This window comes from Vanessa tameamea, chromosome 18 (genome assembly GCF_037043105.1).
Source record: "Vanessa tameamea isolate UH-Manoa-2023 chromosome 18, ilVanTame1 primary haplotype, whole genome shotgun sequence".
Classification (NCBI taxonomy): domain Eukaryota; kingdom Metazoa; phylum Arthropoda; class Insecta; order Lepidoptera; family Nymphalidae; genus Vanessa; species Vanessa tameamea.
In genome coordinates this window covers 4,258,370-4,285,287 of record NC_087326.1, presented here as the reverse complement: position 1 = coordinate 4,285,287, position 26,918 = coordinate 4,258,370, and the positions used below count along the sequence as shown (strand labels likewise).

The 26,918-nt window shown below is 33.1% G+C and overlaps 5 protein-coding genes across 7 annotated transcripts; 3 read left to right on the top strand and 2 right to left on the bottom strand.

Moving 5' to 3' along the window:
- Positions 1-609: 609 nt before the first annotated feature.
- Positions 610-1,690, top strand: LOC113400076 (DNA replication complex GINS protein PSF3). The gene is made up of 3 exons (XM_026639472.2): positions 610-784; positions 867-1,135; positions 1,364-1,690. The coding sequence occupies exons 1-3, from the start codon at positions 694-696 to the stop codon at positions 1,586-1,588; spliced, it is 585 nt and encodes a 194-aa protein (XP_026495257.2). The 5' UTR covers positions 610-693; the 3' UTR covers positions 1,589-1,690.
- LOC113400068 (cyclin-dependent-like kinase 5) lies at positions 1,673-3,673 on the bottom strand. The gene is made up of 2 exons (XM_026639461.2): positions 2,929-3,673; positions 1,673-2,807 (listed from the first exon to the last, which is right to left on the bottom strand). The coding sequence occupies exons 1-2, from the start codon at positions 3,584-3,586 to the stop codon at positions 2,569-2,571; spliced, it is 897 nt and encodes a 298-aa protein (XP_026495246.1). The 5' UTR covers positions 3,587-3,673; the 3' UTR covers positions 1,673-2,568.
- Positions 3,674-4,141: 468 nt separating this feature from the next.
- Positions 4,142-9,268, top strand: LOC113400050 (peptidyl-prolyl cis-trans isomerase FKBP8-like). 2 transcript variants are annotated; one of them, XM_026639435.2, is made up of 8 exons: positions 4,142-4,357; positions 4,478-4,669; positions 4,744-4,890; positions 5,532-5,794; positions 6,404-6,650; positions 6,967-7,236; positions 7,652-7,758; positions 8,147-9,268. In XM_026639435.2, exons 2-7 carry the CDS (start codon positions 4,478-4,480, stop codon positions 7,736-7,738), a joined length of 1,206 nt encoding a protein of 401 aa, XP_026495220.1. In that variant the 5' UTR covers positions 4,142-4,357; the 3' UTR covers positions 7,739-7,758; positions 8,147-9,268. The 2 variants fall into 2 exon arrangements, with proteins under 2 accessions (XP_026495220.1, XP_026495211.1); XM_026639426.2 differs by having other exon boundaries at positions 4,461-4,669.
- LOC113400037 (GPI ethanolamine phosphate transferase 2) lies at positions 9,152-21,016 on the bottom strand. Of its 2 annotated transcripts, XM_026639406.2 has the most exons (13): positions 20,510-21,015; positions 20,162-20,348; positions 19,809-19,874; positions 18,102-18,311; positions 17,494-17,697; positions 16,965-17,098; positions 16,100-16,293; positions 14,782-14,972; positions 13,705-14,288; positions 13,097-13,209; positions 12,041-12,648; positions 11,425-11,597; positions 9,152-11,230 (listed from the first exon to the last, which is right to left on the bottom strand). In XM_026639406.2, the coding sequence occupies exons 1-13, from the start codon at positions 20,665-20,667 to the stop codon at positions 10,975-10,977; spliced, it is 3,078 nt and encodes a 1,025-aa protein (XP_026495191.2). In that variant the 5' UTR covers positions 20,668-21,015; the 3' UTR covers positions 9,152-10,974. The 2 variants fall into 2 exon arrangements, with proteins under 2 accessions (XP_026495191.2, XP_026495198.2); XM_026639413.2 differs by lacking the exon at positions 19,809-19,874 and having other exon boundaries at positions 20,510-21,016.
- Positions 21,017-24,185: 3,169 nt separating this feature from the next.
- On the top strand, positions 24,186-26,612 carry LOC113398188 (protein lethal(2)essential for life). Its single transcript, XM_026636802.2, has 3 exons — positions 24,186-24,389; positions 25,700-25,930; positions 26,067-26,612. The coding sequence occupies exons 2-3, from the start codon at positions 25,700-25,702 to the stop codon at positions 26,415-26,417; spliced, it is 582 nt and encodes a 193-aa protein (XP_026492587.1). The 5' UTR covers positions 24,186-24,389; the 3' UTR covers positions 26,418-26,612.
- Positions 26,613-26,918: the final 306 nt, after the last annotated feature.

Sequence of the window (26,918 nt, the reverse complement as noted above, 5' to 3'; positions counted from 1 at the left end):
TAGTTCACGATGTTTAGTTTTAACTTAACCATACTAAAAATAAGTAGTGATGCATTAGGTACAAATGGATTGCACTCTGGTTTGACTGCTACAGAAACGATTTATTGATAAAAGTGTGAAAAATATAAATAAATATATGAATAGCAATCAAAAAATATAATACAAAATCGCAACTTATTATTCATAATAAGGGAGATATTACTTGGGCTTGATACCCACTATACACATTTCTCCAAAACATGTTAATGATTATATATATAGATTAGCCTGTTTATTGATTCATGTACAGCTTTTTTTTAATATTTAGTTTATTTCTTGATAAAAAAAGATGATGAGACTGGTTTAATGGAGACAAAAAAAGTCAATTTCTTAACCAATCTAAGAGCGAATCTGAATTGGGTGATTATTATTATATTTTCAACCCGCGATACATGCTTGAATTTCTCAGAGAGCCAACTTCACGTTGATTAACCTAGTTCAAGCATATCAGAAATGTGTCTCATAATTTGGAATCCTAATCTATCTTTATACTTTTTTTCTTTTTCGCAACTGTTCTTAGGTTGGTACATCTGTCTAACTGTCAATTTTTAAATGACAAAGCCGGTATCTGTTGTATGATGACAAATGTCAATGTCAAGATTCGAAACCTAATTTTTATTTGTTGTTTTATTCGATTCGATTCCTATTATTACAATGTCTAGTTCAAATTACCTTTCCATATCCGATATTTTAGTAACAAATGAGAAAGTTCCGTGTAAATTTTTGCTCGATTTACCTAAAATGGGTAATGTTTGATTCACCTCAGTAAAGTTTTGCAAGTTGTTCTATTTCAATTATTTTTATATTATATTACAATTATCTTTAAGGTTTTCTGGATCCTTCTGCTGCTGAAAATGACCTAAAAGCTGGAACTAATATAGAAATACCTCTATGGCTTGCTGAATCATTATATACACGAAGACCTCCATTAGTAAGTGTGGATCTACCTAAAATATATAAAGAAACATATAGAGAAATCCTAAATGCTGACGCATGTACAGTCGATATGCATAAATTGGGACAGCATTTTTATGAACTGGGATGTTATATTGCAAAACATGATATCAAAAGTGAAGTTTCAGCAACACTATTAAATGTGAGTTAGCTAAATTTAATTTTTACATTCTCAATTTACAATTATTTGTCTAACAAAGACAATAAATTATGTTAAGAATGATTTAAATAATAAAGATTTGAATATGTATAATTTTTTTTCTTATCTGTTCTGTTGTTAATCAAAAACACAAGCTCAAAAATATGTTCACTTAACTATTTTATATTATCAGTTTATAAAATCTAATGAAACATTAATTACTATTTGCAGACATATAGACAAAGATTCAAAATGATATTATCTGCAACTGTATCAACTGATTCTATAAATTCTGTACAACCTTTATCAGCGAGTGAGCGGGAAAGAACTAAATCTGCAGTAGTTACAGAAAGGGCTCTTTCTAGTTGGTTAAAAATAGGCGACTGCCCCCTAACAACAGCTAGTATGATAGCAAATCACAGAAAAAGGAAGAGAGCAGAAATGGAATTGTCATAAAAAGTATTATTTTAAATTAAGGGAAAATGTACTAATATTGTGTAAACATTATCTTATTTGAAATATAAGCACACACACTAAACACTAAAATAAAGTTTTTGTTTAATTCAAATATTTAATGAACTTCACTATAAAATGGTATACAGTCAGTTAACATTAAATTCAGTCAGACCTGAAAAATTTGTTACTATTAGTAATTTATATACCCTTATAAATTATGTTACAAGAGAAATTCAATGAGATCGTATTAACTGGAACAATTTCCTTAATATTATATCAATTATTGTTTATTTTATACATTAAGACATATTATATAATGTAGAATTTCAACAAGTTCTATGTTAATAGGTAATCTTACTTTTTACCCCTATTTATTATATTAATGTCAACAAACATAAAAAAAAAATAAAAAAATGTTGCCACCTAATAGTAAATAATTCCTGATTATTTTTAATTTCAATGTGAAGGCATCTAGCAAATTAAACCTATTAAAATCAACAAACAATGCAAACAAATAAAGAATATTATTTAAATCTTTAAGCCTAAAAATCCTAATTTCAATCTAAGGATACAGTTATATACCCTATTTTCTAATGTATACTATCACATCTACGGATTACTCAATCTAATATACAAATATTTTATTTTTGTAATAAATGCAAGATGCAAAATAATTTGGCAGTTAAATATGTTAAAAAATATTAGTTACATAAATTCTTGTTACACTTATATAAAATAATATAAATATTGTTAAAATGCACAGATAAGCTTAATCATTGATGATTTTAAAATGTATATATTTTTTTTGAAATATTCAATAATGTAAACCTTAACTGTATGATCACTCAAACAAGTAGAAAAGTATTATTTTTCTAGAAAATTCATGTGTCTTCTTCACAACACTGTTGCACTTCATCAATGTCTTGATTCTTAACACTAAATAAGAGTTCTGAGGTACACCTGTAGGGGTGTATTGATTGTTAACATCGGTCATTCTTAACCGATGGATTGAGGTCATGGAAATAGGCATGTGCCATAGCATCATCAGCTGGCATTCTTAAAGCTGGGTTGCATGTGAGCAGACGAGTTAGGAGATCTCTTCCTCGTGCTGGCAGCCTTGGTACTACTTGTGCAAGACCCAAGCTAGGCTGGTAAGCTGCTAGTGGTTTGTAGTCTGGTAATTGCGTTACTCCTGCCCAAGTGTCTTCATTTGGTGTACCTAAGGAAAAACTTCTGTATAATTTAAAGTGGTACATTATAATTGAAATATTTAAGGATAGAAGTAGATATTCAATTTTATAATAATAGTAAAAAATTTAATAAATTTGTATATATACTACCAAGCAGTTTAAAAATTCTTTTAAGTTGATCATCAACATCAGATCCAGGAAACAGGGGTCTTCCAGAATTTGCAAGTTCTGCAAAAATGCACCCAGCAGACCACATATCAATACTAGTTGTATATAACTTAGCCCCGAATAAAACATCAGGAGGTCTGTACCATAGGGTAACAACCTCTGCTGAGTAACATTTCACAGGAATACCAAATGCTCTTGCAAGGCCAAAATCGGCTAATTTTAGTTCTCCGTTTTTGTTTATTAACAAGTTTTGTGGTTTTAAATCACGATGAAGTACATTGTGACTGTGACAAAAAGCGAGACCTCGAAGAAGCTGGTACATAAATGACTTGACCACGTCTAAGTCGATTTCACCGTTAAGACTGTCGAAATATTTCTTTAAGTCTTGGTCGCAATGTTCAAAGACTAAAGTCAATTTTTTCTCACTGTGTAACACATCATACAGACGGACAATATTTTTATGCTTTAATTCCTTAAGTAGACATATCTCACGAAGGGCAGAAGATGGAACCCCTTCATCGTCATCATCTAATCTTACTCGTTTAAGTGCCACTATTTCATGAGTTTCTTTATTTTTTGCTTTAAAAACAGTGCCGTATGTGCCTTCACCGATTTTCTCGAGTTTTTCATATTTCTGCATTTTCACTAATTTGTATCAGTGAAATGATTTGATTTTTAAAATTACAAAATGTAAATTTCAATTTATGAAGTGTTTTATGTCACTGTCATCTCACGACATTTTACTTATAACAGATGGTTAAAGTACTCCGAATGCATATTTTTTATTATTTTAAAATTATACAATAAGGGAGCTGATAATAATTATTAATTATTTGTGTTTTGGATCTAAGCTCTAAGCATTACAATTTATTTGAATTATATATAACGATTCGATAAATATTTATTTACAAATTAAATAAATATCATTTGGAAGACATGTATTTAACGAAGTAGAACGAAATGTATCACAGTTATTTAGGAACAATGAGTAAGAATTGTACAAACTAATGATTTGCAAAATGTAGATACAAGATGTGTAGTCCTCCAAGAAAGTAATTCCAATTGCTATAATAAACAGTAGAATAATATAGCCCCACAACTTTTCCAAAGACTACCTACCATATCCAGTTTCTTACACATAAGGTACATAAGTCATAAACATATGACTTGTCTTGTCTTATCGTTAATGTAAACTGTATTTTTTATCTGTGTGCAAATTATAGTTCTTGTACATTTTGGCAAAATTCATTACATTCAACAAACAAATGGTCAATCAATTCAGAAAGTTGAATTGTCATCTTAACACGTATTTCATACAATTAAATTAGGTATAAATGTCAAGTGTTTTGATCATTGTTTATATTTCGTATTAAGGTATAAATTAAAAATACTTGTGTTATAAAATAAAAAGGTAGGTTTATCACAAAATGTTGTACAATTATTATATACGCAATTTTAAGTTATGCTTTAACAAACTGGTTATTTACGTAGTTAAACGTTGTATAAATCACGAGTAAATTTTTGTTTAAAGATGAGTGAAGGAGAGCCTACGTTGATTGACAAGTCTGAGAGTAGTTCGTTCGAAGACTTAGCTTCAGCTGCAGCGCATGAGATCGAGGAAGCGAAACTTGCTGAGGCAGCTTTTTCAGAAAAAGAAAAACATGGTGATAAACCAGTAGAAGAATGGCAGGATGTGTTAGGCTCAGGGGCACTTTTAAAGAAGGTAAAAATAAATTATACACAGAAAACTATTTTGCAACTGGAGCAACTTAAAAAAGAAGTTTGTTTTTCTCTTAGATTCTAAAGGCAGGCGATGAATCAGACGGCTCTAGACCACAAAGAACAGATATATGCAGAATTACTTATGAACTTAAATTACGGGATGGGTCTCAAGATCTGGTAGAGAAACGGGATCATATTAAGATTTATTTGGGTGACAATGAAGTAAGATAATATTATTTATTTAGTTAATAAAGTATTTATATTTTGCATACGTAAGTTCATTGACGATGATGTGTTATCTTTGTGGTAATTAGTTCCTTATCATTACCTGATTATTATCTCATTTAATTTCTTGTCCGTGATTGTTATGGTTAATTGACCTTAAAGCGAAAGTGTATGTTGGGAATTAAATGATGAATGATAGTTGAGGAAATCTTATGATTCAATAAGAATTATATTCAAGACAAAGTTATTTCAGTATTAAAAAGAATGAAGGAGAAATTATCAATGTTTAAAATGTTCCTTGAGATTATATTAGGCACTAAAATACTTAAGTGTAACTAGATATTTAATAAATAATACAATTAATAAGACAACCTCCATTAATATGTTAACATTCCATTTTAACACTAAGTTGGTGTCACAGTCAAATTTGGTCACAAGTCAATCATGGACATAAAATATGTCAGTAGCTTATTTGAAGTTACTAGGTGTTAATAAACACATTTTTAAAGACTGTGTTAGTGAATCCGGCTCAGGTCATCACTGGTCATAAATTTTGGTATTACATATACCTTTTACTCTAAGTTTGGGATTTGCTCTTTGGTTCACTATATTTTATTTTCTTATCTGTGTGATTTCAGGTCCTTCAAGCATTGGACTTAGCACTAACTCTTATGTATAAAGGCGAAGTTTGTCTTCTTCAAATAGCACCAAGATTTGCATATGGAGAGACAGGTCTCAAGCCTGGTGAGAGTCTGGGATTAGTCGGGGAAGTGAACGGAGCCAAATATGAAGGTACACCAATTGATGCTGACACATGGCTCGAAGCTCGCCTAGAATTACATGACTGGACTGAGGAGCCGGACCATGAAACATTACCTATCGCAGAAAGGATGGAAATTGGGTGTGTGATAAACCATTTTTATAAATAGATTTTATTATAATACAATTTTGTATTTCCAGTAAACTAAAATAATTGTACTTTGTATGTTGTATGTATGTATGTATGTACTAATAAAGTAATTTTTAAACTGATAAATTTTCAAAGTATAGTAAATAATATGTTGTTTTGACTAAGGTTATACAGCCAAGAATATTATTAAATTATTATTAAAAACTGAATGCTTTGATGACATACACAATATCTCTGTTATAGATGAATATTTTAATAATAAAATGATGCCAAATGTTTATCAACTTGTTTCAAATGATTGTTTATATTCTATAACTAGGATTTGCATATATTTTTGTTTGATAATTTAGCTTAAAGTCAATATATATATTCTGTAATTATAAAGGCAACTGAAATAACTGTATTATTAAACTGATGTTAATTAAAAAAATACATTATTTAATTAACATTTATTTAAAAAGATTTGCTTGTAAATTATTATTATAGTAGACCCATGGCTTATGTTTCTTTTGCGATGTCGTTTGTAAAGAGCCTAGCATGTCGCAAGTACTTTAAGATGAACTTATTTAATTAATAATCAAATTGTATGTATAATTTTAGTACACGTCGTCGTTGTCGTGGTAATTGGTGGTATGGCCGCGGTGAGGCTCAGTTGGCTGTGCAGTTATATCGACGAGCACTTGACGTGCTCGATGAGAGCGAGGGCGGGATCACCGACCCCACGCCCTCAGGGGATGTAACTCCCACTTCGGACTCATTGCACGCACTCTTGGAGGAACGACTTCGCGTTTATAACAATATGGCAGCCGCACAACTGAAAGCGGGAGCCTATGACGCTGCGTTGCAAGTAAGGTCTATCTTATATATAATAATATTCAAATATTTTTTTATTGAAATTAAAAATAAAAGCTCAGTAGTATGTGTAGTCATTAATCCCTGGTTTAATAGCGAATCGATCTTGAGGTAACAACATGAGTTATTGTAGTTACAATTAAATTGACAGACTTCAAAATATAATAATATAGAATGTAGATTTTTAATTATGGGAAATAAAAAATAGTGTTTTAAGTACGATATAAGTAGCTATTATATTTATGCGATCCGTCGTCGTCCTCGCTTTAGTGTCGATATACTTAATTGAAATGTAAATTGAAACCGTCCAGGCCGTGACCCGAGTGCTGACGTGCCAGCCGACGAACGCGAAGGCGCTGTACCGCAAGTCGCGCATCCTGAGCGCGGTGGGGCGCGCGGGGGAGGCGCTGGAGGCGGCGCGCGCGGCGGCGCGGGCGGCGCCCGCCGACGGCGCCGTGCGCAGCGAGCTGGCCAGCTGCGAGCGCCAGCGAGCGCGCGACCGCTCGCTCGAGCGCCGCCTGGCGCGCCGCATGCTGGGCACCGACGAGCCGGCGCCCGACAGCAAGCCCAGCACGGCCAAGGTACGGGCGGTAGGCGTCGACACGTGATCTCAGTGTACGCAAACATTCGTATTACTCCAGTGTCAGATTTTATTTGGTGGTTCGGTGTGAATTTCGACCAAATTAACATAATATGATGTTTTGTATGTCGTAAATAATATAAAGCGACGGAAATAAGATATTATGTTAGGGAATAAGCTTTAATGTATTGGATTATTAAGTGTAGTATGTTTAAAATATATTTATAAATATAAATATTCCAATTTCCTACGCTTTGCAGACTAGATAATTGCATTTCATTTATGATAGATTTCAATTCTAATATTGGTCTAGAGCACTGGATTGAAAATATTTATAACTATTAAAAGACAGAAAGAAGCTATTGTTAAAGTATTGGATTATTATGTGTAATATGTTTAAAATATATTCTATGCAGATGTTAATGTGGGGCTCTTTGCTCTTGAGCCTGCTGGTGGGGGTGGCCAGCGTGCTGGTATATCGTTACAAGATGCAGTCTCAATGAGGACACGCTACACCTAGCAAGTAATCTAACACTTTGTTTTGTCATTTAAATGAGAACAAATCTATAACATCATAAAAGCAAAAATAACTCAGTCTGTATGCCTGTTGACTTTTCACGGCCAAACCACTGACTCGAATTTGATGAAATTTAGTATAAAGAAAGCTGGAACTCAAGGACGGACATAAGCTATTTTTATGTCTAATACCTAACTAACTCCCCAAAATGCGAGCGAAGCCGCGAGCGACAACTAGTTGCTTATAAATAGTTATATTGGTCAATGTGTCCTTGAAAGCTATTTTTTGTATATAAAAATGTTATTTTTAGTTTAATTCGGAGTGTAGGGTTTGTCAATAAACAACGAAATATAATACTGAAAATTATTTAATGCATTTATACTTTTGTTTACAGGTTTATAACGAATAAATGGTAAGATAAGGGGGAGAGGTGTATCAAGTTCTTGTGGTTCCAGAATAATAATAAATACAACATAGTTCTAGCTGTTTAAATATCATCTAGCTTTAAATATTTACAAGTCGACAGAACAAGGAGAGATAACTTCGAGACAGAAGCAGTGAAAAAAAACCAGATTCATAACTCGCTAAATTTATTTTTAGAAATATAATATCTTCCAATTTCCTACGCTTTGCAGACTAGATAATTGCATTTCTTTTATGATAGATTTCAGTTCAAATATTGGTCTAGAGCACTGGATTGAAAATATTTATAACAATTTTTTTTAATTGTATAAAATGGGTTTTAGGTTAGAAATACAGACAGCTAAACCTTTGTGTAATGACTATGGATGTTTATTTAATTATTTTAGCTTATTTTATGTTCAACTGTTTGATATTTATTAAAGGCAGTGCCAATAAAATTGTATTATACATAATTTAAGTATCAAACATATTTATATATAACCTTCAAGGTTTAATAGTGTGATAGATAATATAATAATGCAAAAAATATTTTTTGAAACTTTACATGCTTTAGGAAAGAAAAAGAATTTGCATTCCAAATGTAAATATGTACTTACCCTATGTGCAGTCTTATAATAGATTGTATTATTTTTTTTATTTTGACTATCACCTGCTTACAACTTTCATTCCATACGAAAAAAAAATAATTAAACATTTATCTTAAAGTATTAAGGGAAACATTTTTAACAGTTTTGTCAGTTTGTATAAATAAATTAAGACTATATCCAGGTGATGTTATAGGCATTTATGAAATATTTGATTTGATATTTTTGTTTTTATTGTTAAAATTACTTGGTGCTTTTTCTAATCATTCGGAATTCTGGTAACACTGTGATGACGATTTTCATGCCCAGTTTATAAACTTTTCTTTCACATAGTGAATAACTTAGTATATAAATATACCTTATATTTTTGATTTTTCGCCCGTCATAATCACTTCTTTTTCAAATTAGATATAGATGTTAAAATTTATGTTATATCCTTATATATTGGTTTTGTAGGTCAATGGTGGTACCATTATTATGTAACAAGAAATAAAAAGCATTGAAAATAACTTAGTTTTATTATATTCTTCACATCAGTACAATTATTCAGCTTTTATATATATAACAATTGGAATGGTGAAACGTTTTAAAATATTGTACACGCAGTATAACAAATTCTTTTTAATAAAAAATACAAAAATCGAAATATTTCGAAAAAAGCATGATAGTAGTAACTTAAATTTCAATTTTTTTTGAGTTATAAGTCAGTTTCGTGGAAGTGGTATATTTATACATCATCATATTTATCAACATCATTGTTCTATAATTGCCAAGAAGTAAATATGGAAAATGTCGAAGAGGTGAGACATTGATCAGCCAGTTTAATTTTCACAATGGCGAAGTAATTACTTAAATGGTTCCTCCCTAAAATTTGGTAACTACATGTTCCGAGACACTACTCGATTCGTTTTCAGAATGATTAATAAATAAAATATCGGAAACAAATAAGTGCAAGATTATAAAAGAAAAAAAAATTAAGATGTTAACATTGACTTATGATTTACTTTTGGTTAGATAATTGTTCAAATTTGTTTTGTTATGTTATATATATAGGTAGTTATTGCATCACACAACACTTTGCAGCTTAGGTATTAATCTATTCTTAAATCGTAAAAATTAATTAATTTAACTTTGTTTACCTTAAATTGAACTAAAAAAGCATATAAGTGATGATGTCAAGTTATTGATGAATAAATTGCTGGTGGAAGTATAAACTCAAATAAAACTTCTTTGGGCGCTTTGAAACTTAATTAATCCATCTTACATGCATACATAAATTCGTATTTTATTATAACGGGTTCAAATAAACTCAATGCTCGCATTTATAAATAAATCTCTTCATTTAATTTTAGCATAACTTTGATTCTAACAACATAATATAAATGTTATATAAGAAAGTTTAACAGTAATATACAAAAGTATATTTAAAACTGAGTGGCGTTTGCTGGCATTAGAATCCTCGACTTTTGTAAGGATCCACAAGTTCTGTACACATAGCATGATATTTAAAAAGGAATGTGGCTTAATTCAAACGTTAGTGATTTGTAGGTATATAATCTTTTTTACAAAATATATTTAATTACATTGGATGATTTTGAAGTTAATGAAATTATAGAAGAACAGTATGAAAGTTTTCATTTGCATATTTTAAACATTTCAAAATATTTACAATTGAAAAAAAAAATTATGATTAGTACATATTATTATATAATTGTCATACATGTAATTATGATAAAACTAAAGTAACAACCTCTAAATGTCCCACTGTTTGGGCTAAATATGTTTCTTTTTGAGGAGAAGGTATATACAATATAATAAAACTTTATAAATAATTCATAAAAATACATTTGAACTATATCTGTTTGTCATAATAACACATTTGAAGTATAATAGTATTATTACAAATGTAAAAAATACTACAGATGCGCAAATAACAAATCAAAGGAGTGGCATCAAGTCGAAACATTGCTATGGTGAATAAATTATGCAATCGCAATATCGATTGATTTTTTTTTTTATAAATACACATCAATTTTTTATTTACTATAAATAATCTTGATTAGATATTCAATCGATTTTTTAATTCGATTTTATTCTAGACTCTTCGCCGTTCCCGTGCCTCGTAAAGAATAGTATATATGTACATTTAAGATTCTAATATTTTTTAAATAGAATTATTGTACTATAATAATGTACATGTTGTCTAAAATTTACTTCACAGCGTCGATTTGTACGTTAACTTTTTAGCCATCCAACTCGACGCATGCGTCAACAGCACGATCACGCATATCGTCGACAAAGCTTGCACCGAAAACACCGTCGCCACAAAGTCATATAGCAACTTGGGTGAAAAAACTGTCCACACGAATAGATGATGTCTGAACAGAATCGCTATAAGACAATATATTACGAGCTGGTACACCCTCTGCAGGGCGAATATGTTTATCACCCTCCACACCGATTCCAGATACCTGGAAACAAACGTCAAAACGTCATTTAATTGCTTACTCTAACAGTCGGCAGGGTAGGTACTGATGTTATAAAATTAATGAAATAATTAGATGACTACTTATAATATTAAATAAATAATTTTAGCTCTAAACGAGACCCCCCCCCCCCGAGTGCCAACAATACGATCTAGAATGAAAAGGAGTGGCGCACGCACCCCTTCCAGTGGTGCGCGCGCGCGGCGGCGGCGCAGAACAGCTGCGCGCCGGCCAGCGCGGGCGCGGCGTAGGCGTGCAGCCCCACGCGCGCCGCCACGCGCGCCGCGCTGTACTCGCGCAGCCCCACGTAGCCCGCGCCCAGCTCCACGGACGCCAGGCTGTTCGAGTTGCCCTGCCGACGAACACGCGTGCCCATTAGCACTGACTTTTCCGCTTAGATCTTCCAACGCGGGGTAGTTTTGAATAAAATATCCCACGTTGTACACTCGACGTCTAGTGCGACGGAAGTTGACGTAAATAATAATATTTAAATATAAAATCGTAGGCGATATCGCTACATAAAAAAACCTGATTTATTAATTTAAAAAAACGGTTCTTTATTAATAAATCTTTATTTATAATACAACACTATTCCACGTAAGTACTTCTATATGCTTTATTTCCAAATATCCGATTACAACTTCAATATTTAGATTTCGACCAATGATGTCATGCTTAAATGTCGATTCAAGGTTAAAATTGTTTAAATATCCTACTCCTATTGACATTGAAATAGCCTATACATTAAAATAATATAAAATTTTACATAAAATAATAAAACAACTCTACGCGTACCTGATAAAAGTAAAACAGGAATCCAATCCAAAGATGGACGAGGGACTTGCTCAATACGTCTAGAATTTCTGTACCCTTCCTCATCCTAGCGTCCAACAGTTTGTGGTCCAAACACTTGGACGTCAACTTGCAGGTGAAATAAATGCTCGGGACCATTATAACATTATGCGGCTTCATCAAAAGAATTATTATCAACATCAAATCATTGTACATGATGTGAGTGATCGATCGAGCGAGGTTCAGCTTCACCTCGTCTATATTCCAAGGCTCTTCCATTTGATCGTAGAAGTAATCTTCGTTCTTCGCTTTGGGCTTGTTATATGCGAACTTATTATCACCCTTCAGTGGGAAGCCGCAAGTTTTAAAGAGGCCAATGTAAGTGAGGAGTTCGAATATAACTTGGCTTATGAGTAGACCCCAAAATATGTTAACTATTAATACGGGATCCCAAGTCTTTATGATAGGGAAGGGCGTAACTAAGGCGTTGGTAGCGATCCGATGGCAGAGTGTGCACGCCGTTGCCAGGACGGTTAGCGCCGAGTGTATTTGCATATAATTATTCATGAAGCGAATGTTCCAAAGACATATCGCCAGAGTTAGAAGACTCCCTGAAAAAAAAAATACAATTGAATCAATGTGACATTCTTATATTATATTTGAAAATTTTTACATGCTTAGAGATACGAATTTGTCAAAATTACATATCACATGTGAATAGTAATTACAATGCTTTAAAAATAGAAAATAATATAAAAAGTAAATAGAATTTGTATAAGATGTTTTAAAGTGCAGTTAACTGATGTAAATAATTTAATCGATAATTGTATGATGATTCGTGAGGGGTGAGCCATCTATGTCATAAGAGATAGATTTTCAAAAGACTGGCGATTTTATGTAAGACGCGATATTATACTGAATTGAGTATTCAGAAAACCGTTTAAATTTTGACAAACCGTTTTCTTTGATTTAAATCGTACCAAATATTCTATTTAATTGAGGGAGTACTAAGAGGTACTTTATTTATTTTTGTATAAAACTATTTTTATAAAGATTCACCTATAACAAGATGTGCTTCTAGATAGAAAGAGTTTTCTGGTGAATTCAACCAGTCCGCCGTATCTGGGAGAAACAACCAACGATCCCCGGTTTGATTCATTGTCCTTAAATACCTGGAATTTGTAAAATTTACTTTAAAAACAGATACCCTAAAATTTAATAGTACCCATGATATGAAAATGTAAAATTATTTTGATTATTTTATATAAAAATTTAATTTTGGTATATTTCTGTTTTAAAAAGTGTCATGCCTTCTACGACCTAGTCAAGAACGAGAGCCTGTGACCGCTGAACCAATTTAATTACAGGTACAAGGGATTTAACATAATCGTTCTGAAGCAGTATACGGATGGTAGTGATATACGAGCCATACTTTGCTCGTCAGCCTTCCACATATGAATAAAATCTATTTGGTATTTTGGGTCACCTCCATTCATATCCTAACTTGAGATCTAAGATATTATGTCCCTTGTACCAGTAATTACATTAGGTATCTAACATAATGTAATTACAAACCGATGTGTCCCTTGGTGTGTTGGTGGTCACTTGACTGGTATGATAAGTTTGCTAGTAGTATATACTTGAAGCTATGGAATAAAATAACTTACCTATGCAGAGCGATCAGCAAGACCCACTGTGGCACGATGCTGACACCGACCGAGCTCATCCGGTTCTCAAGATGCGGTTTCTCTTGAAATTCCGTAGCTCCCGACCATCGTTTCGCGAAATACATCACCACGACAACGATCGTCCGGACCAGGATGAAGAACATGAGCGTATTCCAGAAGAAATACCACGTCATGTGTTCTTCTTCTATGAAACTCGTGCCGAAGAACGACCAAGAATGGAACAGCGTGCCTATGATCAGTAAATAGTCGATCGCGTTCAGATCTCTCAATATGGAAAGATCCTTCGTGTTTTCTATGGTCGTCTTGATAATGAAGTACGCCACTGTTATCGTCACGGCCGCTGCTATGAAGGCTATACTCCAAAGGGGGCTGAACGAACAGAACTGGCTCTTCGTTTCCGTTATAAAACAAGCTGTAATCAGCGTAAATGCGGAAATGACTAGCACAACGACGAATGCGATCAATGAACTGGCCTTGGATCGATGTAGTTTTGGAAAGCTTATTTTTCTTCGCGCCTCCGATTGGAGAGAGTAGAGTGTGATGCAGAGAAGGGCCCCGGCTAGCTGGAAATTACAAAATTCAAATACTTCAAAGATAAATACAAACTAACATAATATTATAATTAGGTAATGTATGTATGTAGTCTTTTGAAATGGCTAAAAAAAAATTGTCCATGTCTTGGTGTATTTTATTTTTAATTTGTATTTTATTTCAGTGTGCCTGCATGTTTTTGTAACCAAGCAGCTGCACGATTTAAGTTTGAAGATTATATTTTTTTTATTGTTCGAAATATGATATTCATGTGCAACAAAAATATCTGTCAATATAAGTCAAAAGTTAAAATAGAAGAACCGGCGAAAGGAACTCTGCAGGATTTTTGCTTAATGTCATGTTTTACAATTATTGTTTTCATAAAATAATAATAATATATTTTCGATATTTGAAATGGCTCCATGAAAAGTCTTAGATTACAGACATCTTAATTGTTTCAGAATGTAACCCTAAAGGGGTGTTAATTGTCTTATCAAGTATACTATACATATTTGCAGTACTTACAAGATACAAAATACACGTAGCGCTGATGAGAGCAAACATATCGAAGTCGGTTGTCGTCTCCGTTAGGTACTTGGACATTTCCTCCAAGGATTCTTCGTAAAATTCCTTTGCGATCTTGGCGGCGCTCTGCTGTCCCGTGGCCAAGAAATGGGCGAATTGTACTTTAGCGCGTTCGAATTGTTTGTAAAATTCTGAAATTACCAAAGTTTTTTTTTATATTTGAAAAATTTGTTTTCTTTCCTCAAGTTAATCTGTGAAATTTTATAGAAAATGAACAGCATAATATATTTATGTTATTGCGTCGAAATCCATTTAATCGTATATTACCAAAATATAAAAATCAAAAATCAATAATTTTATTTACCATAGAAGTTAAGTATCTAAAGTACTTTATTTGATTTTAGAAGTAAATTTGATACATTTTGTATGTTGACTAATTCAACTTTATCAGAGTGTTGTTTTTATCCTCACATATATTGTTTTATTTAAAAAATTAAAGAGTAATCAGCTTACAATACAATCGTATGTTCAATAACTACCAAAAGTCATCTATGTAAATGAGGAAAAGAAATGGACCAAGTACATATACCTGAGGTATCCCTAAACTGAATATCGAGATAATTAATTGAACTTATTATATTTTTATGTTTTAGTTGTTATTTTTTGACATGTTTAATATAAGTGAAATACAATATACCTTTTTGCTTTTAATCTAGATCAAGATTAGTTATTCTGTTGAGAGTTATCTTTAATTTTCGGTAAATTCGCCTAAACTTATATTTCATTTTAATAATTATCTATAGGCGAATATATTCTCATACTATTTTTTAATTGTGTAAGTCTTTAACAAGCACCATAAACATAGAGATGATTTACGGTCGGTCTGAACATTACCAATAATAATAATGACACTGTCGCCCTGACCTCGCGGCTAATCTCCAAGGAGACTAGTCAACTACGTAAGACATATTATATTGTGCAAGTGTGTGCGCAAACACAGGTGCACTCTGTATTCCCTCACTCTCATTGTCCTATGGGAAGGAAAATCCAACACGATCGAAACGCGTTCAAGCGCAGGACCTATTTACTGATTTACGTGTTCTTTGAGGGACGGGATTGTACAGAATTCCAAATTCCGGACTCCAGGCTTTTACTGAAATATTTACTACTGAAAAACTCAATAACTTTTCGGGCCAACTAGGGGTTTCGAGCGAGGCTCTAAGGCCTCAAATCTAGCCACTAGATTAATGAAGCAGACGACCACCAATAAAACTACGTAAACGAACCGGTCGGCTCGAGCGCCGGGATCGGATCTCACCCTTGTCGGTGGAGGGCACGAGGCGCGCGTTCCGCTCGGCCAGCACGTGCAGCAGGTAGAGGTGCTGGCGCGGGTCGCGCGGCAGCAGCGCCGCCAGCACGCGGCCCGCGCTGTCGCCCGGCGGCGGCGCGCCCAGCAGCCACGCCAGCGACGGCGCCACGTCCGTCTGCGCCACCGTGCCGCCCGCGCCCGCCCTGCCGGCGCCGAGGGAACACTTCATTTTACTTTCAAAGTTGCGATGACAGCTTCGTTGACATTCGGAATGTTCTGAACATTGACATCGCGTCAATTCGAAGTTAGTAACTCAGTACGAGCGCCTCCGAGTGAGTTAAGAACAAGACAAAATATTGATGTAGTAGAACCAGTATAAGTAAAGACACGAGGTATAATATAGGACAACATCTTACTTCTCAATGTTGGTGGCGCAGTCAATGTTAGTAAGTTTTGTTTATGTTATAGATTGGTAGACGAGCAAATGGACCACCTGATGTTGTGTGATTCACCGCCGCCCATAGACAACAGCGCTGTAATAAATACTAACCATTCCTTACATCACCAATGCGCCACCAACCTTGGGAACTAAGATGTTATGTCCCTTGTAATGTATAAAATGTAATGCCTGTAATTACACTGGCTCAACCTTCAAACCGAAACACAACAATATATATATATGATGTTACCCACCCAGACCAGGGCTTGCACAAAGCTCTACAGCTAGAAAATTTGGTTGAATGTTTGATGATTGTACTACCAAGTCAGGAGTTGCACCTGGTAGGACCAACTTTACATTGTTTTTGGGAATATATAAATATAAATAGTAACTTCGAATTCTAGTAGTCGTGTGCCTCAATTAAGGTAAACTAACTCGTGCGGGCAGCGGAAGCCGTCGCTCGTGAGCACGACGAGCGGCACGAGCAGCTCGGCGGGCGAGGCGCCGCCGTGTCCGCCCGCGTCGCGCATGCCGTGGTCGCCGCACAGCAGCAGCACGCCTTTGCGCTCCTGGGCAAAGGGGGGGGGGGTTACTTTTAACTTTTCTTGCTTATCATCTGACCTCACCCCTAAGCACGAAATGAACGATGGAAATAACAATATTTATGAATTTAATTTTTGTTAAAAGTAACAAACGTTTATATGTCACACTGCTGGGCTCCTTTTATATCTGAGGAGAAGGTGCTTCCTCTACCACGCAGTGCCGATGCGTTGGTGACGCGACAGATTTTCATCCGCCACGTGTAAGTTTCCTCGTGATGTTTTCCTTCACCGCCAAACACGAGATGTTTTATAAACACAAATTAAGCACATGAAAACTTAGTCGTGCTTGCTTGCTAAGAATCTCGTGTTCCAGTTACTGCTTTATTATTTGCTGGAAAATTACATTAAATAAGCAAAATCACCCATGTTTGCATAGCTTTGTATATTTTCTTGACTACGTCGTCCATTTCCAAAAGTTTAGGTTTAATTTTCGGACTCCTGGCTCCTTCTAAGTGTCCGATGTGATCGAGCCCCAAGTAGTGGAGGACGAGCAGATCAAACGGAGGTTTCTTTTTTTCATCTGGTGTTAGAATTCTATCAAGATGGCGCGTTACGTTTTTATCTACCTAAAAGGAAAACAAATGAAGTTAAAAGTCATCAAAGCATACTTGCATCAAACCTACTCCACAGAATATATATAAGTACTTTTCAGCATTAACGTAACTTTCAAATCTGTACTGATACAATACAGGCATATGCTCCCGTGGGGGCGCCTAACCAGGGATGTTATAGGTAATAGAACTTAATACCAATTGTAATTTTTTTAATTAATAAATTTTATTTAATCTTATTCTAAGTCTATTCGTAACTGAAACTATTCGAAACAATCGGATAATCCAATTAATTTCATAACTCTATCTGACACTGGTACGATATTATTTACATATCCAAATTCAGAAAATGACATATTCATAACATCCCTGAAGCGAACCTATATAGGAACGTATTTATGTTAGTATTCAATACCTACTTCTGTATAATCTGTGACAAAAAACGATGTGGTGCCATCAGACTCCGTCCACAATCCAGGAAAGAGTCTGAGCCACGTGTCGTCTCCGTACATGACGGTGCGACGGCCCTTCGCCGCCGCTACTCGCAACACACTGTCACCGACCACGGCGGGAGCGCCGAAGTTTAACGCTACGTCCGCAAACGTCGAAACGCTTCCAGTCATCATTGCCTGAAGATATACAATAGGTTTTGTTAAATAAACAACGAAAATCCATTTCTTATTATCAATAAGCATGATAAAATAATATATGAATTCACTTGGTTTTATCAAATAAAGTGGAAAACAAAGAAATATATTGTTATCTCTTTCTCCTGTGTAGGTTTAAAAAAGTAATTTGCGTTTGGCAAAAATTGGTTCAAAGGTTGGACGCAATATGATAAAAACAACAATGATGTGTTAAAGTGACCTTGTTCATATATTACTTTTTCAGTCCATTACACTTTAAGTTCATGAAAAATACATGCAACAATGCATTACATAAATGTTAGTTTTCATAACCCTAATTTTAGTACCATTTGTGACCAATTGAAATTTTATGCTTTCTTTTCCAAAACTATCCATAACTGGCAAGCATAATGTCTCTACTTCTTTAGGAAGAAATCTTAAATCACTATTACATGAAATTGACATTTAATTTTGATTTGAAAAACCCTTCTCAGATTTACACATTGCAATTATTACTAGTATTACTATAACTGTGATTATTCATGCAAAACCTAACTACGTTCATGTTAAAATAACACTTATTTACAGGCGATAATGTCTACAATGGCTTTTTACAAAGTACCACATTTAGCAACATTTTCGACTGGGTGATTACATATATGAAATGAAATATGTGAAATGGCTATGAAAATAGTTCAAGAATGTTCTAAGACAATATTATATGAAATGCTTACTTTATAAAGGTAATATTAAATAACGATATTGTTCTAATCCGGTTAATGAATAGTCATAAAAAAAAAGGAATAAACAACTAATTGTAACATTATTTATTTGCCATGTACCAGCTTTTTGTTTCTTTTATATTTTACTTTGTTTTTATTGTATAGTTTTAAGTCTATAAGTGTTGACAACGAATACCGATGTACGGATAAATCCAATAGGGTTTTTGTTACATCGTTTTTAAAACAGTACAATATAAATAAAATGTATATTCACTTAAAATAAAATAATATATTAATTGCCACTACACAATATTTTGTTAAATAATATGGCAGAGTTATTAGCAAAGCGCATGGAAAATGTAAATATAAGGTTTGGTTATCTTTACTAATTCTTTGGTTGGATTAGGGTATTTATATTTCATAACTGGTTATTGCCCGCAGCTTGTTAAAGGGGTCAGTCGTCAGGTATTAGACAAAAGAGAGACAGAGAAACAGACAGTTACTATCGCATTTATAATATTAGTATAGACAAAATGATAAAAGGTTTTATGATGGTAATGATTTCATGGCTAAAATAAAAGCTATGGTGCTAAATAACTAATTTATGTAGTGTCATTAAATCACAATACCAAAGAAAAAACTTTTTTTGTAAATAGTTATGAAATTTTTTTACATAAAAAACAGACTGATTATATAAAAAAAAGAAATGATTGTTTTTTCTTTGGCACTAGCACCAAATATAAAGCAATGTGATATAATTACAAAAAGTGACACTTGCAAAGATATCCCTCCAGAAGTTTATTGTGCGCCTCCACTGTGCCTTTTCCTTCTTTCTGTCTGGTGACTGTGTAATATTTTTTATATTAAATATATTGATTTAAAATAACAAAAAACAAATCACTTTTCTTACACTTTTACAGACAAAATAAAATTTATTGTTTAAATTTTTTTTTCTTAAACTTGATTATGAATGACAGGTTCATGTTAATAATTTAAACTTTTTCTTTGGTTGTGTGACTAAATAATTTTTTACATATTTCAGTATAATCTACAATCAGACTCATTATAAACTAAAGTATTTTATATTTACAATATGCAAGATGATTATAAATGTAATTCTGTATTAATTACCTTTATCCGAGGCATGGTAACTGTAGGTGGTTCTGCGACGGACACATAAAGACATGCTGATTTATTTTTTATCAGCTGGCCAGTGAATGGCATATACTCCTCTGTGGCAAAGTCATATCTCAAGCCATCTATCACCATCAGAATTACACTATTTTCACCAGAATTGTATACTTCTTGACCATCAATACTAAAATTTATAAAATTCTATAAAGTTCTGTTTCGTTAACTAGGAATGTAACCAATTTTTTTTATTATGATAATAATCTGTATTTTTTTAATCTTAACCTAATATGATATAAAAATTACGACCTATATATTTCAGATATATTTTCTTTGACAATAACTTACCTAACTCCATTAATAACATTTGGTAGATCGTCCATCGAGGCTAGTTTGCCAGAATGATATTTCAAAGGGAAAAAACCATATAGAAATAGACATAAGGCTGCCAATGCCGATATAAGCAACCAAAGGCTGGTCCATCGATGCTGAACCCAGTGTAACATAATGTTGAATTAACTTATTCGCCGGTAATAAAATGTTAATACGTTTAACCACGCACTTTCAATTCTCGTGTGTTTCGTATCTACGCAATCTTCCCCACTAATAAATGAAGAAGTACATACTTATTACTTCATTTGATTCATTGGTAACATTATCAGTGTATCAAAATATTTTTGATAAGCTTGATCGGCTAAAGGACTGGTTTATTTTGTTTACGTTTTAAATTATTGTTAGTTGTGAAATTGTTTAGTATTTTTTTATATGATGTATGACATCATATTGAAATTATAAAATTGTGTTACATTCTATTAAAAATAAATAATAAAAATTTAAAGGAATTGATTATTGAAGTTGCGGTTTCGTTCACGATTATTTTAGTAAAAGGTCAACTGACTTATTGATATTTAGATTTTTGACAGCTATCAATGTCAGATATATTGTGTTCCATTATTATTGCTTTCTATAAAACTTTTCAAAGAATAGCATGAAACTAAAACGTGTATGTTTAATATTTTAATTGAATTTATGTGCCACTAAGATTTATTTATTTATCATAAATAAATCTTAGAACACAATTTTTTGAGCAATGCTTTCAAAATTATAACCAGCGGTGCAGTCTAAATTTTTAAGAATTCTTTAGACATTACACTCTACACTTCAAAGTTTGTGAATAACAATAACAAAAACAAATTTTATTTCCTATGGTATGTATAAAATTATAAAATATATAAAAGGTGCCGAATTGAAAACTGGAGATACGATTTCATTCGCATTCTGCGAAGTGTATACGTATACTTAATTTTATTTTCCCTATAGGGAAACAATATATTGTTGCGTTCGCAAAATATTATTTCGTAAATAAATTACTATTTCGATAAGTATACCCAACACATTACGAAATAGTATTTTACGTAGTATCAAAATCTAACTAACTTGAAAAGTAAGTAAGAATTCATAACAGTTTCTAAATTAGAGGTAGTTATAGTTTGTGAAAAGGTATTTATTGTTCTTCAAGAAAGTAGAGGTTTCGGTCCTTAATGCTCTGTTACTCTTATCAATTACAGAAATTTCGGTTTTATTTATTAGTAGATATATTTAGAATTTTAAAAATTTTTTTTTACACATATAGATTTCAGTCTATCCATTTGGTAACCTATTGAAATACCCGCCTGATTGTAATATGCGTACATACATTTATAGACCAGGCATTGTGTATCATATCGAAGTAATAATAAATCTGATGAGTTAAGATGAAATTTGAAATGAATTCCATATTTGAAATATAATTCAATGCCATATAGCCAGTTAAATTAGTTTCCTACTTTTCATAATCGGTCGGCTGTTGGAAATCATAACGTAGGTTCTTTACCTACCACCTATTAGTACTACATATAATCTTTAACCTACGTAAGGTTAGATTATATGATCTTTTTAATGGAAGACTTGACTACTAAACCGATCAGCATACATTTTTTTTATAGATTTTTAAAATTTCATTCACCTGAATATATTTTTTATGTAAGCTGACTAGCAAATAAGTCACCCTATGGCTAGTGGCCATATACACTGCCAATTTAACAAAAATAAAAATAGTAAGGGATGGCCCTTACGTTATCAATGCCACCGTATTTACCTTAGGAACCAAGTTTGTATGACCCCTGTGCCAGTAATTACAGTGGTCACTCACCTCTCGAACCGACCATGACAATACCTACAAAGTATTGCTGATTGTCGGTAGAATATGTAATACGTGGATATAACCTGTCAGGACTATTTGTAGCTGAGTGAAAACATTAGTGATAAATTATCTACTTTTAACGACTGATTAATTAATCTCATTAAATGTCATTGCTCATTGCCAAACGTCACACTTCCTCGAAACAAATCGGAATTTTTTATGAATTTCATTAGACAATGCAGAATTAAATTAAGACGCTGTATCGCTTGTTCATTGCCGCCCACCATTCCTGAACTGTTTATTCTCGAAAGACACCTACTGTTTTGAATGTACAATTATTTTTTCAGTCATTCAAATACGTCATATACTAAAGTGACCATAATTTTTATAAAAAAATATTTTAATCAAACTATTATAACTAGTAGGTATTTATACATTATTTAATAGCCTTACAATTTTTGTAGACAATTAAGTATATGAATAAGGAAAGATTAAATAAGTACCTATCTATGCAGGAATTAATTAACCTTTTCGAACCCCTAGACAATATATTTTTTCTACCACAATGCACTTTTATTTATAATTAGAATGGTTTTTTTTACGTACTTATATTACTTTAAGATGAATTCATGATTAATTCATCATTAAGTGAATTTGGTTTTAACAATTTCATAAACAATTAACCTCATTGCCCAATTTATAGAGATCCTAGGCAGGCACCTAAAACCTAGACAGCTGCCTATACTGCCTAATGGGTGATCCGGCCTTATAACTTGTAAATAGCTCACACATGACTTACGGAAACCTTTTTTCCGTTAGGGAGTGTCCTACACGATTAATAATTATGGAGAGTTAGTCGAAACTAATGTAATCTTTCCTACAAAGTAGATACGTACCTTACGTATGTACTAGGTAGTAGTACTTGACAAATATAGATTTTATGACGACCGGACCAATATTCAAGTGGCTAGCCTATAAGGCTGCAGATCTCGAAGTCCTGGTATTAAAAGGTTTAGCAGTCACTGAATTATTGTCACGTAAGTGCCGCAAGGCTACAGTCCGCTTCTCTTCGATTAAATTATGATAATGAGGAAATTACATTTATTTATTATATATTAACAAATTTACACTTAATCAACCTTTTTCACACTTGTTCAGCCGTAGAATAGGAAATATTCTAATAAGACAACGATCCAATTCCGTTTGGGTCGAAGTTGGATTGAAATATAATTGGGATGGTATCATCATGTGGCGAACTCCCCCGAATCCGCCACTGGAGGCTGGGTGTCAACGAAGCTGACGCCCTGCAGCGGATAAGATGGTAGGCTCCGCCGCTGATCGCCGGTGTAAAACACCTGGGAGGCTCGAGTAGCGAGCCCTCCCACTCCCTCCTAGCCAACAAGGCCACACACATGGTCCGTCCTGACGCCGATCAGGGACGTACCAGGAGCGGCCCCGCGGCATCCTTCCCGCCAGTCTTAGCCGAGGCCGGCGAGCAAGCTCAAGGCGGCCCCGTTGCCCAGGGTACACCACGAGGAGGTGACTGACATGTACCCCAGGGGTGGATGCCCTAGAGCAACAGAGGCAAATTTGAATATTTTAATTTCAATCATTAAGCTATAATTTATTTATAAATCAAAAGTTAAAAATCACAAACACTTGTGCACTAATATATAGGAGCTGAACATATTTGGGAGGACATTAATGTCCTTTATGTCAATTTTATTACCTAAGTTATTTATTATGTATTAACTATGACTTAACGACGATAAGGACGAAAAGATAATTTTATATTGGTAAATACTATTTCATTAAGAAAATCAACTCTATTTCTCTCTATCTATTCTATTTACGATTAAATTTGAGATGTTTGTCTTCTTTAAACATGTAGTATGGTGTTCATACAATTTTCAAGTTCAAGGTGCGCCGCTGAATCATTTCAGTGTGGGTCGCTGAAAAGTTCTATTTAAATCCGTTCTGAAATCTCGCTCCGTAGTCTCACGAGCACTACGCAGCGCGCGCCTGCAACGAAACAAAACACTAAAGGTACCTAAGCGTTTTTTAAATTATTCTTATCGATTATTTTGTGTTCAAAACAAACAAAATAAACTGTATTTAAATTATTATTTTGTGGTTTTAAGTTAAATGTAAATATTTCAAATTTTTAATTCTGTTGATATTTTAATCCACGTTACGATTAAAAAAATAAACGAGTATTTAGTTGTGCATTTTAAGTATTTCGATAAGGGAGGTGTATCGAAATAAATTACAAGATTTTAATGAAATATAAAATTAACCTGACTGTTAAGTAGGTATCATAGGTACCTAACGATAAAATTGTTTTCATTTTAAAATGTAATTGTTATACCAATAGAAAAACAAATCGAATTAAACTAATGACTCATCATTCTATATTCAAAAATAATGAACTATTTTTATCTGTGACAAATGTAAGATTTGACTCAAAGTTGTTAACGTAGAGAAATTTAGTTCAGTTTGTTGCATCAGATCTAAATGTGTTTCCAGGTGAATCACTAGAGGAATCGTTCCAGACGTTTGTGTCTTTACAATAATCTCTATTTCTTGCCAAAATAACAACTTTGAATCGCGATTAGTGTTTAGTATAGATTTACAAACCAAACAAACCAGACGTATGTAGCTATAACTCTATATAGTTTTCGGAATTAAAGCGCGAGTGAAACAAATTTAAGTATTTATTAAAATTTAAAGTATGTATTAAATTATGTGTCCGTCAGTTATAAATTTAAAAAAAAAACTTTTTAAATACCGAATAGCGTTATGCTTATTAAATTATTTATTTTTATTTACTTTTCTGACAATAATAATACCAAAAACATATGAATACTAATATTACTTAATTTACTTTGTTGTCATTATTTTAATTTCGGATTTTTTAAATTTTATTTCCTCTAAATTAATTTAAATGCAAATTGATATCGATATTATTATATATGCAGTTTTGTTATCTTTAATGAGATAATGTTAATAATAATTTTGTTAATCTTTACGTTGGCATTACGTTGGTAACTAATTGATGGACGCTCTTCATCGCCAAAAATACGCACAACGAAAACAAACGATCGTTCTTGAATGATGCTTATTGCTCACGTCAAAATAATGCAAGCAATTTTAGATTCTTACATAATTTGAATTCGTATCAGCATTGTCATATAAAATGTATTTTATTTTAGTCAATATTTTATTTCTAATTATATCTCAACGAAATATTATAATAGTTCCTATTACTAAAATTTTATGTTAACTTTTATGTTATTAAAATCGTGTTATCATTAGATAATGAAAAGAAAAAATCATTAAAATTATCATTCTTGTAGATGTCGATTGTCCCCATGATGTTCCGTGACTGGTGGGATGACTGGGAGCGTCCCTCTAGACTGCTGGACCAGCACTTCGGTGTGGGGCTCAGGAAAGACGACCTACTGTCTTCAATTTCCAGCTTCCCATCCAGCTCTCTCCTCAGAAATTCATACTTCAGACCCTGGAGGGCGAATCTAGCAAGACAAGAGTCATCTTCTACTATTAATCTGACCAAGGAAAAATTTGAGGTAGGTAATTCGATTTATCATTAAAAGATCAAATGAAACGTTTAAAATATTTTTACAATTTGTTTTTTAACCTTGGGAACTAAGATGTTTTAACAAAGTTGTTTATGATGTAATCAATGAATATATCTATTTGCAGGTCATACTAGATGTCCAACAATTCGCTCCTGAAGAAATAACAGTCAAAGCCACTAATAACTCAATCGTAGTAGAAGGCAAGCACGAAGAGAAGCCAGACGAGCACGGGTTCATATCCCGACAGTTCACTCGTAGATACATCCTCCCCTCGGGCTACGAGCTGGTCGACCTCACAAGCACTCTATCCTCTGATGGAGTCCTGACAATAACAGCACCGAAGCGCCCTCCACCGAACGCTGGAGAGAGGATAATTCCTATCATGAAAACCGGACCAGCGAAGCAACCTGAACCTCAAGCTCAAGTGACGGAACAGCCCCGCGAACAAACCGTCCCCATTGTCACTTCCCCCTAATTAATGAGACGTCGATACAGTTAGATAAGGCAACGATCGAAATATGAAAAGCATTTATTTTTAACCCGCTGTTGGCCAACAACGGGAACGATTGAAAACGAATTAGGTTTTTTAAAAGGAATGCTATACAACATCATGCATTCATTCACTCATTTGTAAAAAAAAAAATGTATAATATATTATACTTTTTCTAAATCTGACTTTTATTGATTCTGAAATCCGATTGCCTATATGAAAACATTATTATTTATAAATCATATATTTTTTTAACAGTGAAACCATGCAGATTATAGTCATTATAAGACAATTAATTTAGATTTATAATTATATACTTATTTAAGACAACATTAAAAAAAATTGATAACAGTCGTGAAGTGAATTTTTTTTTTAAGTCTATAATAAATAGTGTATGTATAACTCAAAAATATTTAACAGGTTTGAAACTCTTAATATGCATAAGGTACTAAATAATATAAGCATTTTGTAATTAGTTTATCAGTA